Source organism: Ceratotherium simum, chromosome 37 (genome assembly GCF_057802395.1).
Source record: "Ceratotherium simum simum isolate JZ-2026a chromosome 37, ASM5780239v1, whole genome shotgun sequence".
In the NCBI taxonomy this organism is placed as follows: domain Eukaryota; kingdom Metazoa; phylum Chordata; class Mammalia; order Perissodactyla; family Rhinocerotidae; genus Ceratotherium; species Ceratotherium simum.
This window is the reverse complement of record NC_141936.1, coordinates 24,147,734-24,160,896: the sequence shown is the minus strand read 5'-3', so window position 1 is coordinate 24,160,896 and position 13,163 is coordinate 24,147,734. Positions and strand designations below refer to the sequence as shown.

The 13,163-nt window shown below is 40.7% G+C and overlaps 1 protein-coding gene across 1 annotated transcript in view; it reads left to right on the top strand.

Moving 5' to 3' along the window:
• VWC2L (von Willebrand factor C domain containing 2 like) overlaps window positions 1-8,722 on the top strand; it is a 156,115-nt gene extending 147,393 nt beyond the window's left edge. Inside the window, 1 exon segment of the mRNA XM_087424535.1 lies at window positions 8,394-8,722. Within this exon segment, the coding sequence (XP_087280661.1) occupies window positions 8,394-8,542 (149 nt within the window). The 3' untranslated portion in view covers window positions 8,543-8,722.
• The last annotated feature ends 4,441 nt before the right edge of the window (window positions 8,723-13,163 follow it).

Here is a 13,163-nt window from a genome sequence, read left to right as displayed (position 1 = left end):
TGGAATCTCGTCACTGCTCTCTGCCCAGGCCTAATAAGGCCACCGGAACAGGTTACTTGGGAGGTTTCTGTCACTTAGCTCAATTTTAACTGCAATCAGCTCTAATTATTGTTTTTCTAGAAACATTTTCTCCAAGATTTTAATAGTTAGAAATAAGCACACCTGATCAGAAAGCTTATTTGCTTTTCCATAGCACACTAACTTCTATCAGACTTCATGACGTAGAGCATTAAAATCAGTTAAGAGGAAGAACATAACCAATCCAACTCAACCACAGACTGAGGCCCACAAGCCTACTATATGCTGAAACAATGATTTAGATGCTCTGCCGAATAAATGTAGGATGTTTATGGCCTCACACAATAGAAATCTGCCTCATTTATGCAGCAGGAAGATCATTTACAACCAATTTCTAAAAGACACCGAGCGTCAATAATAAATTTTCAAATCAAGGCCAGAAATTGCAGTACTCAAAAGGGGGCTATTAAGCATTATGAAGTTGTTGTCAGAAGGAGGATTTTCAGGGACAGCATGCCGATTTATAATCCAGAAGCGTCCATAAAGTAGTCATGACTGGCCCAGCTTTGCTAGTCTCTGTGAAGGAGAAGGCTTGACTGTAAAGAGCATCTGGATCAACAAACAACAAGAACAAGCCATCTCCTACTAAGAGATCTCAGTGCCAACCTGGCTGCCTTCCGAGATGATGGCTACAACCACACTGCCTTCTCGGCTATGTCTGCCTATTGGGAGCAATTCCTGCTTTGTGGTTATGGAGAAGAGGTTGAATAACGCTGTTGGAGGGGCCCACTGCGGGGATTTTTGTAGCTAGACCTCCCCTTTCCATTCATCCATCTGCCTCTTCACCCCTTTATCTACACACACACACACACACACACACACACACACACACTCTTAAGAAACAAGAACGTAAATATCCTAGCCTTTTCCCACTAATACATCGCACACCATCCCCGGTGCTATTAAAACTTGGAGGAAATGAGAAGTAGCTCCTGCTCACAGAAAGATTGACTCTGGGATGGAGCATGGAAAAGCAGTTCAGTCACACTGGCTGGGTGACTTTGGGGAAGTCCCTTGAAATTTCTGTGTCTCACCGTCCCAACTATAAAACAAAGAAAATAGGAGCTCATGTGAGGGGGAAATAAGGTCATGCATGAAAATGCTTAAACAGAATTCAAAAAGTGTTCATTGCATTCAGTGTTGTCAGCTGGATGTAGATTTCATCCGAGCCTCCTGCCAGAGAAAGCTGAGGAGTTGGAGACTGGAGAACGTGCGACTATGACCAACATGCAGAGTGAATAACAGCAGGCACAAAGAAAGACTTTCCTCAGGGAAAGCAGTCACCCGGGGGTCAGATACGAGGGTTGGAACTGCAGCCCTCGTGTTGTTTAGTTCTCTGCACTTTATCAAGTCTCTTCCCCTCTAAGCTTTACTTTCCTCACTTGTGCTACAGGATTCATGATAACCACCTCACAGCATGATGGGGAATATGAAATAAGAAAACATATACGAATATGGTCTGTGAACTATAAAGAATTTTCCCACTTTGGGTCTAGGCCCTCGACTCCATTGTCTTGTTTATTTTCTTCGTAGCACGGAATGACTTGAAATGGCTTTGTTTATTTGTTTTTGTGCTTTTTCTCTGATTCACCCCACTAGAATGTCAACTCCACGAAGGCAGAAACTCTGTCTTATTAGCAGCTATATTACTCATGCTTAGAGCAGTCTTGCTCTGAATATTTATTTTGTTACCTGATTGCTAGACAAGCATACTGGCAGTTAGTACCAGAAAAAAATTTGAAGCAGAAGAAGTTTGCCCTCATTGATCCCTCTCTCCATCCATCTTAGCATCAGAAATGAACAATTGCCTCCTTCCTGTGATTGGGTTATCCTCCATGTTTGAAGAAAGTCTATCTCTCCCTAGAGAAGCTACAAAGGTCAGATGTTCATGTTCCAGCATCCCTTGCAGCGAGGGTGCAGACGCTTGACGAGCCTCAGTCCCCAGGCTTACCTGCTGCAGACTTTGAATTCTAAGCTAGTAATTTCAAGAAGCATAGGACCACATTGTCTCCATTCTGGCAAGACTGGTAAGAGAGGCAGCTGTGCTGATGGTTCTAGCAGCTGCATCCAGGGTCCTGGGTTCGTGATAATGATGATGAAAGCTGCTATATCTGCACCCAAGGTGTGCCTTCACTGGGGCAGATCTGTGGCATGATTTTGGCCCTTGCTCCTTATTGAGTTACCACCCCCCCCCCCAAGCTTCGTTCTCTTGGCTATTCTGGATATTCTCTAGATACAACTTCCTTTAATTAGTACCTTTTATCCAGGATTGGTTTCGGTGACTGACTGATAGAATCCTCCTCTTCCCCAAACAGACCAGTATCTCCATCAGATTGACATGATCCTGGTCCCCAAAGGGACCCCAACTAAGCTGTCCTTCTAGAGATTAGCTCCCCACTCCAGCTCTTCTCCTTCTTCTTCCCTCAGAACAAATTACATATTTCCTGGGACTTGTTTTCCCTTAGGACCTTACTTTTTATAAGAGATCATCTGATCAATTAATTCAAGCCAATGTGGTAATTGCTGACACTAATTTAATATCACCACAGCATCTTAGCAGATGCTTTGAATGCCTCAAAGCAAAGGAGAAAGGTATGTGCTTTTACCATCACACAGTGCCAGAGCCTGTGAGAGTTCTAGTCTTTGTCTGCAATCTCAAAGGTCCTGCATCTATCAAGACAAATCATGTCTAATCCAACTGTAGATGCTCTGTGGACCAAACATATAGTGACTCTGCTGCAGTTTATGAATCAATGTCTTTACTTCATTATTACAAACACACACACACACACACACACACACACACACCAATTTAAAATACTTCAATGGCTTCCTTTTGCTTTTGGAATAAAGAGCAAAATCTGTAACATGGCCAACAAGGCCAGAATCTTGAGCCCTAACCTAGTGACACAAATGTTTAACAACTGGCTCTCATAAATGTTTAACAACTGGCCCTCAGGTGGAGGGAAGGGTGGTTAAAATCCTGATTTGTCGATTTTCTGATTTTGGTGGCATGAATACTCCCATCATGGCCACTTTCAAGTTACCAAAATAACGTCAGTGTGGTTACAAAACTCCTGAATATTTAACAATTGGCTCTCGCAAGCCAATATGAGCCACTGCCTCTAGCACACCCTGTTTCCCCATAGCCACTAGAACTTTTTTCCTAGCCACTTCTTACTACACTCACCACTATAACTCCATTAGATTTGTCAACTTCCTCAATGGATCATATTCTCCCTCTCCCTACATACACAAACACACCCCTCTAATCTTTCCACAGACCCACAGCCTAGGTCATGTTCTCTGTTACAACCTTCCACAGCCCTGTGATCCTCTCCTTCAGAGCACTTATTTCAGGTTATGTATCTGTTTCTTCATGTAACCGACATGATGTTTAACATCGTAAGCAAGCATGGATCTGCAGAAGGTGTGAGCAGGGTAGCTCTAGACTTCCTTTTTCATATAATTTCTACACACCATTTTATGAGGGAAATTTCAGAGCTTACCAAAAAGAAAACTTTAGTGGCTGAGCAAATCTGCTCAGTTCTTACAAGCACAAATAGGACAGAATCTCTTCTATTTCCTCCTGGTTTCTTAGATTATTGAAGCTGGAGGAGATCATTCCAAATGCTTTTTCTCTGATCACTAGATATTCTATGCAGATGCCTCATGGGCTACCTCTGTGAGGTTGAGGTGGGAAGGTGGGAAAAAGAATGGCTGAAAAGACAGAGCTGCAGTCTCCCCACAGCCACCTCAACAGAGAAGTTCTGCTCTTATATATTTCATATATTGGTCTTCCTTATAAGATTTCTTTGGAATGAGTTCTATTGCAGAAAAAAATGTTTACAAACTTGTTTTTATGTGTAGGTGTGCAAAATAAGTGCTCAGAGAAGTACAGAATAATAGATAGATTAATTTATGTGTTTCATGGAGAAATTCTTTCATGTATGAGAATTCCTAGCCTGCTTTTCCTTCTTCTCTCCTTGCTCCAACTCCCAGTAAAGATTTCAACTGCATTTCCAATTTTATTGTGTTTTCAAAAATAATAATCCTTTCTGAGACTAGACTATATGGGCCTCTGTTTGTATTTGGGTTACAGAGTGCTTGCCTAAGATTCACATACATTGTCAATCATAGAACCACAACTTGAGCCAGGTCTCCTGAGTCATAGCCCACCTTCACTCTGCTTCTTCATCAGTCTACTTCCAAGACCAGTGAGAACTTCACTGTTGCTCAAAGGAAAGCTGAAGCCTCATTGCCCAAGCATCTACTCCACGGGAAATTTCTTTTAGTTTTTAGATAAATTATGATTTCTGGAGACTATATGGATACACAATATAAAACCAGTAAATCTGATAAAGATCTGTAGAAAAACAGTCTCATTTCTTTTTAGCCATCCAATCTGTTATCTCAGTCTGCATCCTCAATACTAAAGCAAACTGGACTTCTAAATTCGGATCAGAAGCTCAGGATCTGGGCAAAGGAACCCAACAATGCATTCCTAGACATCTGCCTCCTTCCCTGGGCACTTAAAAGCATCTTATAGGTCAGAGAGATTTGAGTTTATATCCCATTGATGCCACTCCCTGGATAAGTGACCTCAGGAAAAAGTTATTTTCTATCTCTGAGGCTCAGTATCCTGAGCATGAGAATGTGCACCTTATACGGTTTATTGGAAAGATTAAATGGGACAAATTCCCTGCATGAAGTAAGTGCTCAAGAAATTATTACTATGTGTTAACATTAATTAACAAATATTTCTATACCTATATTACTAGGGGTAGGCCTGATATATACATAAGACCAGAAAATAATTTTACTTCCAATACATAACTAGCTAGTTCATACTGTTTCATTCAGTTAAACAAACATACACTGATTTTTTAATATTTGCCAGACACAGTATTAGGCCTGGACCATAATAAATGACAGATATTTCATTCCTGTTTTCAAGGAGCTGATGACCTTAATCTATTTGACAGAGGAGACCTCCTACGTTCCTATAGATTTCTAAGAGAGAAGATCTCACCACACTGTTGGTAACTGCCACACTCAAGTCTCAGTTCTCTGAGCAAATCACCTGTGTGTGTATGTGTGCGTGTGCATGTTTCGAATTCCTTGAGAATCAATGTATCTCCATTTCCTCTTATTCTAGGCGTCAGAAGAAAGAACGAACTGTCGGTCACCATTGTTCACATAATAAGACTTTATTCCCTGAGAGTCATTGAGTTATTCCTCTGTCCTCTCTTTTTAGATTAAATAATTCCAATCCCTTTAACCTCTTCTCAGAGGTCCTATTTGCCAGCCTTCAGTTTAATCATTTTCACTGCTTCCCTCTGGAGTCTCTCCAAGTCTTCTGCATTAAAACATGTTGCTTTTGCTGCTGAGTTCACTCTTCTAAGCAACTTATTCTTTCACATAAACCAAGACAAAAGGAAAGCAGTTCTCAAATTAAAAAAATAGAATAGACAGAAGGATATACTTCTTATATAAGGAACTCATGTAGGACACTCACGTGCTCAAAGCAAATTACCATTTACTGTCACCACTACTAAAGAGGAAGGGCCCAAACCAGAACGGTTTCTAAATAGTGCCAACCATTCTGCTTGACAAATATCTAAATTACTTTTAAGCAGATAAGACTATTAACTGCAAACTTGAGGTTTGCTTTAGTTACACCTGAAGTTCTCAGAAGGGTGCTAATAAAATCACGGCTAATGAGATCAAAGAGGAGTTTTCGATTCTGTAAAATACCTCTGGCTGCCAAGTAGACGGTTGAGAGGTTGCTACGTTATTTATAGGCGGGGCCTTTGACTAGTCAATCCCGGCAAAGTGCGTCTTTCTTCGCATTCTGTCAATCAATATAAATTAATATTTCCTGAGCTGAGAGTGCAGCCAATTCTAAATGACTCTTAAGAAAGATGTACTGAGGCTGATCAAATACATTCTGATCATATGGCACTGACATATGCAGAAAGGGGCAGATATGAAAACCAGAGCCCAAGTAAAATCTCTCTTCAAGACATGCATGATGACTTGTCAGAAACCTCTTTTCATCAAGATCTCTCCCTGCCTTTTTCTCTTATTGTGCCATAGAGATGAACCTGCCCCCTGTGAGCAAGCAGCATGCCTCTACACACACACACACACACACACACACGCACAGAGTTAAGATTCTTCTGGAAAATTTCCAAATCCTCTCAACAAACTGGAAAAACTCATACTGGCTAATATTCTGCCTGTTTCAGGGACTTCTTTGCTTTAGAACCACAGTTTAGAAAAAATATATTTTCTTCTTTCCCCATCTGGAAAAGTTAAAAGTACACAATTAGAATGAAAAGAGTTGGTTAGAAGTGGGGAGATGGAGAGAGAAACCACTACCTCCTCTGGAGTGGCTCCAGGAAAACAGAAGATAGTGGTCATCTAGGTTGATCTCTGAAGCTAGTTTGGCTCGGGCACCTGCAACTGGCTGGGCTGAAAGAGGTCTGTCAACAACAGCCATGGGAGAACCAGCAACATTCTAAAAAAGCCTCCTTGCCAAGTTCTCTGAGGACTCCCTCAGTTCTGGTAACAGAACAAATTCATGATTTGGTGTGGAATTTTCCCAGGGACACGTAGTCCCAAAGACAGTGCAATCTATCAAACAATAACTAACTCCTAAGACTTATGGAATTGATATAGTGATCCTTAAATAATCAGCAATTAGGGTCTTCAGGGACTTACAACCATGGCATCATAAGAAATGCCCCCCTGGGCAAAAGCAGACAGTTGGCTAGCTGTTTAACTGTCAGCCTTGACCCACTACATCCCTCCTCCTCTTGCTGGCTCTCCATGCCCAAGCACATGCCCCACGTGTTTGTCCACGGAAAGGCATGGGTTCACAAACACCATTGGTAAGTGTGTGCACAATTGAGGTGTGGGAGCTCTGAAATAATGGGCAATTAAAGCCATGCATGTTAAATAGTCTCGCGTTGATAAACAGACATTGTAACTCAATAGTCACTGTTGTTGTAAGAGCAAGATTCCAATCATGAAGTGGAACCACAAATCGCCCCTGATTTCATTTATTTGGTGGTAAAGATAGTCTTGTAAATTTTTATCAAGTGGTGAGAAAGTGAAAGTAGGGCACTGATATCGATCTGTGTTGCCATGTTGGTTCATAGTGGTTATGGCAGGTGGCCAGTAATGCTGGATTAATAAATCACTAGTAGATACAGCTCAATGCTCCTTCTCTTATCCAAATATGTGCTTCAGACACATAGCAAATCATTTCAAAGAAACGGCAGTTTGTACCACCCCGCTATAATGCACCATGGGAAGCAATTTTTATTCCATTTTTTTTTTTAATTTTTTGTTTATTGCAGTAACATTGGTTTATGATATTGTAAAAATTTCAGGTGTACATCATTGTACTTCTATTTCTGCAATTCCATTTGAATTTGAGAAATTATATCACCAACACTGAACACGGGCATTTCTACACTGGGAGCGTTAAAAGAAAAAAAAGGAGAAAGAAAATAAATAAATGGAAAGGAAAGACAAGAAGTAAAAAACTGAGATTGGTGAATTTTAAGAACATCCATCTATGATGAGCAAGTGACATTTTCAGGAAGGCTTTTCTGAATCTGAAATAGTAAAATAAAATTCCTACTGACTTCAAAAGCCAACCATTTGGGTCATTCTTGAAAAAAAATAGATAGCCAGCAGATTAAAGGAACTCCATTTATAAAAATCAAATGAACCTCTAACAAAGCTTGTTTGGGACATGAATAAATCATCTGGTCATGAATTATTCATTGTCATCAAGAAACAAGCTCCGGATTCCAGGAACTGGGCTTAGGGTGCTGCCGAAACGGGAGTGAGTGAGTTCACTGCCTCATACCCACCACAGGAAGCAAGAGGACAGGCCACAGCGAACATCGTCTGAGGCAGATCATACTAGACCCTCACTCGAGTTTCAGGGGACACTTCAGCAGCCTTTACACCCCCCAGGATAAAGCAAACAGAGTTTATTCCATAGAACCTTACTTCAGAAAATTGCAACACTCAGTAACAGGCAATAAGATTTTTTGAGCATTGGATCTTTTTAAAAAAAAAAAATGCATGATGCACATGGAGAATATGACCTGTGTGCAAAAGATAGTAAGGTTGAAAGTTTGCATTTGTGGAGATGGCTAGAAAATTCCTTGATAATAAACCAGTATGAGTAGTCTGACCTCGGGGGTTGGATTTTTTGGAGGGGTGGGGTGGGAAGGGAGAAAGAGAGCCTCTCAGATTTAATCAACTGATCAATGTATGTGTGTGTGTTCCAGGTCCAAACTGCTTTGCAGGAACTACCATAATTCCGGCTGGCATTGAAGTGAAAGTGGATGAATGTAACATCTGTCACTGTCACAACGGGGATTGGTGGAAGCCTGCTCAGTGTTCAAAGCGCGAATGCCAAGGCAAGCAGACTGTGTAGAACAAATTCCCAACCGATGAGGAAAGGATGCTATGGCTTCTACAGTGCACATGTTTAAAACAAAACAAAACAAACAAACAAACTCCTGCCAGCTACAACAGGGTCACCAGCAAACCTTTTGGGGTTGACAAAAGTGAATATTTTACTAAGAGGAAATTTCTTTCTCTCTTGCTATATAAAATATAGAGATTATATAGCTATCAAAACCGCTTTTGTAATTATCCATGCTTGATGGTGACTTGATGACTGGATTTGTGGAACAAAAAGAAAGAAATAGCCTTGGACAGGCTCCTTCTCTGGTGACACCTCTGGCCTGCCAGCTCACCGTCTACCGACTTACTCTGTTTTTACTCTTCTATACGTCGTATATGGCATTTTTCTCTTGTAGCAATTTTTTTTTTTTCATCTTTAGAGTCTAAGGGGCCAGATTTGACCACACAGTAAGGTTTTGAGTTGTGTAAAACAAGCTTTTGTAAAGGAATGTCAGGGGAGAGGACCCTTCCTGACCAGGAAGACGCAAAAGCATCTAACCAGTCACTTCCGTTGAGTGAATCCTGCCCTGTAGGGTCAGAAAAGAGAGGTGCACACAGATGGACCCACTGCTGGGCAGGGTGGGGAACTGGTGCTTGGTGTATGATGTGGGGGCTCACAATTGGATTCTTACAAACCACAAATTTCATACCCAAAACCTTGAAACTGCCAATCAAAAACCAATACAAGAAGAACATCATAAGCTTGACTAGAGAATCCAAATGGTGACAAGTATTCAAAATTGTAGCATTAATCACCAGACTTTCTCATGATGCTGAATTTAAGTTCAACTTGTAACTAAACATGCTCTAAACCCACTCTGTCACTTGGCACTATAAATACCAGAACCAGAGTGAGTAGCCCCACTGTGAATCTGAATCCTTCTGAACACTTCTGGCTTTTGAGTTCACATTTGGCTGGAAGCCAGCAGTAGACACAGGCAGTTTTTATGGCTCGGGACTGTGTTTGCCATGTTATAGTAATGACCGCTCAGCCCTACGTCTAAAACACAGATTCAGGACACTCTTTCCACCTCAAGTGCTGATTTCAACTCAAGATTAGGGTAGAGTGAGTCTTGCACAATACGATTCCATTTGTTGAACATTTTTTAAAATGTATATATTAGATACTGAACAATTAAACTGAACCTTTGAAGAGTCTCAAGGTTGCCCTAGTAATGCTGCTAGTAGAGTAACAGAAAAAATAAAATACACAGGGTATCTGATGCCACCTCGATTCAAGTGCAAATTTAGCAATTCTGAAACCACATGGCATAGTTAGTTGCTTATTCCACTCTCCTATTGTGAAAACCCTGGTGTAGATCTATAGGGTCCTTGAGGAAACTTGAAGGTTGTCTTCATTATCGATGTTCTCTCCTTTCTGCTCCTACCCCAACCTGGGCTCTGCCATAGCTCCTGTGGAGTGCCACATTCTAGAACAAGGTTTCTCAACCTTAGTGCTATTGACTTTTTGGGCCAATTAATTTTTGTTGGGGGCTGTCCTGAGCATCTTTAGGGTGTTTAGCAGCATCCTTGGCCTCTATCCATTAAATGCCAATAGCAACACCCTAGCTGTAACAACAGAATGTCTCCAGACATTGCCAAATGTCCCCAAGGAGTGGAGAAGGGGGCAAAATTTCACCTGCTTGAGAACCAATGGTTTAGAAAAATCAGTGTAAAGTGGTTTCTGCTAAGGGGACATACCAGGCAAGCTCTGGCTGAGCCTGTGGCTTTGGTGACCCTCTGAACCATTTGGGACATGCACAATCAGAAGCCCCAAGAGGGTGGGATCAGTCTCTTCCAAAGGGAGAGATGCTTCCATGCCACAGGTCCACCCTCAGGACACGTATTTCTTTAGTCTCATCAACTGGGTTTTCATTTAAAATTGTCAGCCTCTCCTTCCTGGAAGCACCTTCTGTCATCAAGAAAGAGTTGTCTTTTCCAAAATCAATGTGTTGATGAGTTGGACCTGACACTTCTCACGCACACTGTGCTTGTGTTATGATACAAACAGCCATGCTGGAGCCATCTGGGGAAGAACATCAAGCCGCCTTCCCTTAGAACACCAATTTGCAGCAAGGTTGGTGCCTTTCATTGCCACCACGGATACATCATATAGACAGTCATGAATCATTCATGAACAATTCTGCATGATTTATTCCCACACTCCAAAGTAAAGGCATTCCACACTTCAGCTTGTGTCTAGACAGAGATGTATTATAGAGCTTTCTCTGCCCTGAGGTTGCCTGTTGCCAGCTTCAAAAATCCACACTCTCAGAAAGAAATAATAATAATAATAAATGACAGGAGTAAGGTTCGAAACCCAGAAAATATCATTAACAGAGCCATGCAGCATAGTACTCTATCTATTATTAAGGAGTTACTATGCCCTTTTTAGAAAACAGAAAGAGAGTGCAACTGGGAAGCCAGGGTACAGAAATTTTGCATCAAAGTCTTGGCACAGTGATAGTCACAGCAAGAATTTACTAGAGGGGAGTATAATATCCATCAAGAAACTCTCTTCAGAGAGTTTGCGGAATGAAGGCTGCTCAGTGGCCTCTGTTACCAGCCAGAGAGAGGGATTTTTTTTTTATTGTTGTTGTTGGATTTTTTTTTTCTCTCAGAGTTTCACCACAAGCTGTTTCCTTTAAGACTTTGTAGCGCTGACATTTTTCCCCCTTTAGGGAAAGATGAACTTATACTGTGACAGAATTTCTCATCAACCGATAAACATTTTACACCTTCCTTCTACCCAGGTCATTGAGAAATTCTTTCCAAACTCTGAACAACAGAGTTCTGGTCTCATCTGTTGTTGCTTTTTTGTTCTTTTGAAGGCTTTGTTGGCAGCCACACTGTCCCCTCTGTCCTCCTGTTCCTCCTCCGCCTTTGGTTCTCGGCTTTAACTACAGCTATGTTTAAATAAGGGATCAACATCCTGTTTGTCAGTTGACGCCTGTTAAAAACGATTCAGTTTCTAAAATCTTTGAAAAATGGTGTGCCTGAAAACTAGTGAGAAAAACAAAAAACAAACTAAACACTAAACTGTAAAAACGGGATTCTAGCAACAATATTTGATGTGTAAAAGAATATATTATTAAAAAATTATTTTGTTAAATATAAAGTGTGTTAACCAGCAAACGTTGTTTGTGGTATATTTTCCTTCCTAATTTTCTTTCTTCTCTCTGTCCTCATTACTTAGTGACTAATTCTCAGTGACTTCTATCATCTGAAAGTACATGTGTCACTAGAGCTATATGCAATTAGAATTAAGCATTAGCTTTAGCATTTGCCTGTGTACATTTTCATTTTTCATAATATAAGGGAAGGCTGACTTGGGGATCAGAGAGGAAGCTCAAATAAACCAGCAGTGAGAGTGTAAGTGATAGGAAAAATATTTTCCTGGCCCCATATCCATGCACAATACTAATAATAATTTATAATTATTGAGCGCTTGCTCTGTGGCAGGCCCTGTGCTACGCACTGAATGCATAACATCTTGTTCAACCCACACAGGACACCTACGAGAGAGGGACTCTTATTATCACTGCTTTGCTGTTCATGAAATCAGAATAAAAAGAAGTTAAGTGATTTGTCCAAGGTCATAGGTTAGTAAATGGCAAAGCAGGAGTTTTCTATTAGAAAAATTTTCAAACATAAGCAAAAATCGAGAAAATAGTATAAGGAACCTCCATTTATCTATTGCCCAGAATCAACAGTTTTTTTATGCAGAATCAAGGTTTTGCATAATGTTTCATCTAGTCTTCTTTTCCCTTAAGTATTTTAAAGCTAATATCAAGCATCAAGTCATTTCAGCCCTACATCTTGAAGTAATCATCTCTTCGAAAAGAAGGGATAGTTTCTTACAAAATCATGTTATATGTTATATTACCAAAACCTAACAAAATTAGTAATAACTCCTTAAAATCATCTCATATACACTCTATATTCAAATTTCTTAGATTTTCTGAAATTTGAAGGCGGTGGGGGGGGTGTTCTCATGATCTAAACCATCCATTGCACCGTATTTGGTTGTAATGCCTCTGAAGTCCAGTAGGGATTTGAACCTGCCAACTGAGAGATATGAACTCTGACAGAGTCCTGGGTTTGTTGTTATTGGGGGGTTTGTGCTGGGAAAATCACTCTTTTGAAGCTCATGTTAAACTCCCTTCTAGACGCTGAGTAGGACAAGCAGCAGACAAGAGGCTTTCTACCAATTGACCTCCTAGGGGCAACAGAGCCCCAGAGCAAGAACTGTTGCTGACGATCAGCACCCAGAGGATGCTGTCTTTTATATGTGCATAAGCTTTCCTTACGGAGTAAGAACAAACTTATTTTTCTTCTCCTTGAGACAAACATACTGCCTACACAGAGTAAAACTGAACGATATTTTATAAATGGCCATCATATTCTGCATTGCTGGAGGAAGAAAGAGGAAAGCCAACCACTAAGAAAACGTCAGCATGGAGTCTGCACATATATGTATACACATCTCCACTCCACCAACATTTTCTTAAAACAAGATTAGACTCTCTTGTTTTTCAATTTCCCAAGAGTCCAATTCTCTGCTCCCTATGTCCCTTGCAAAGGACTGT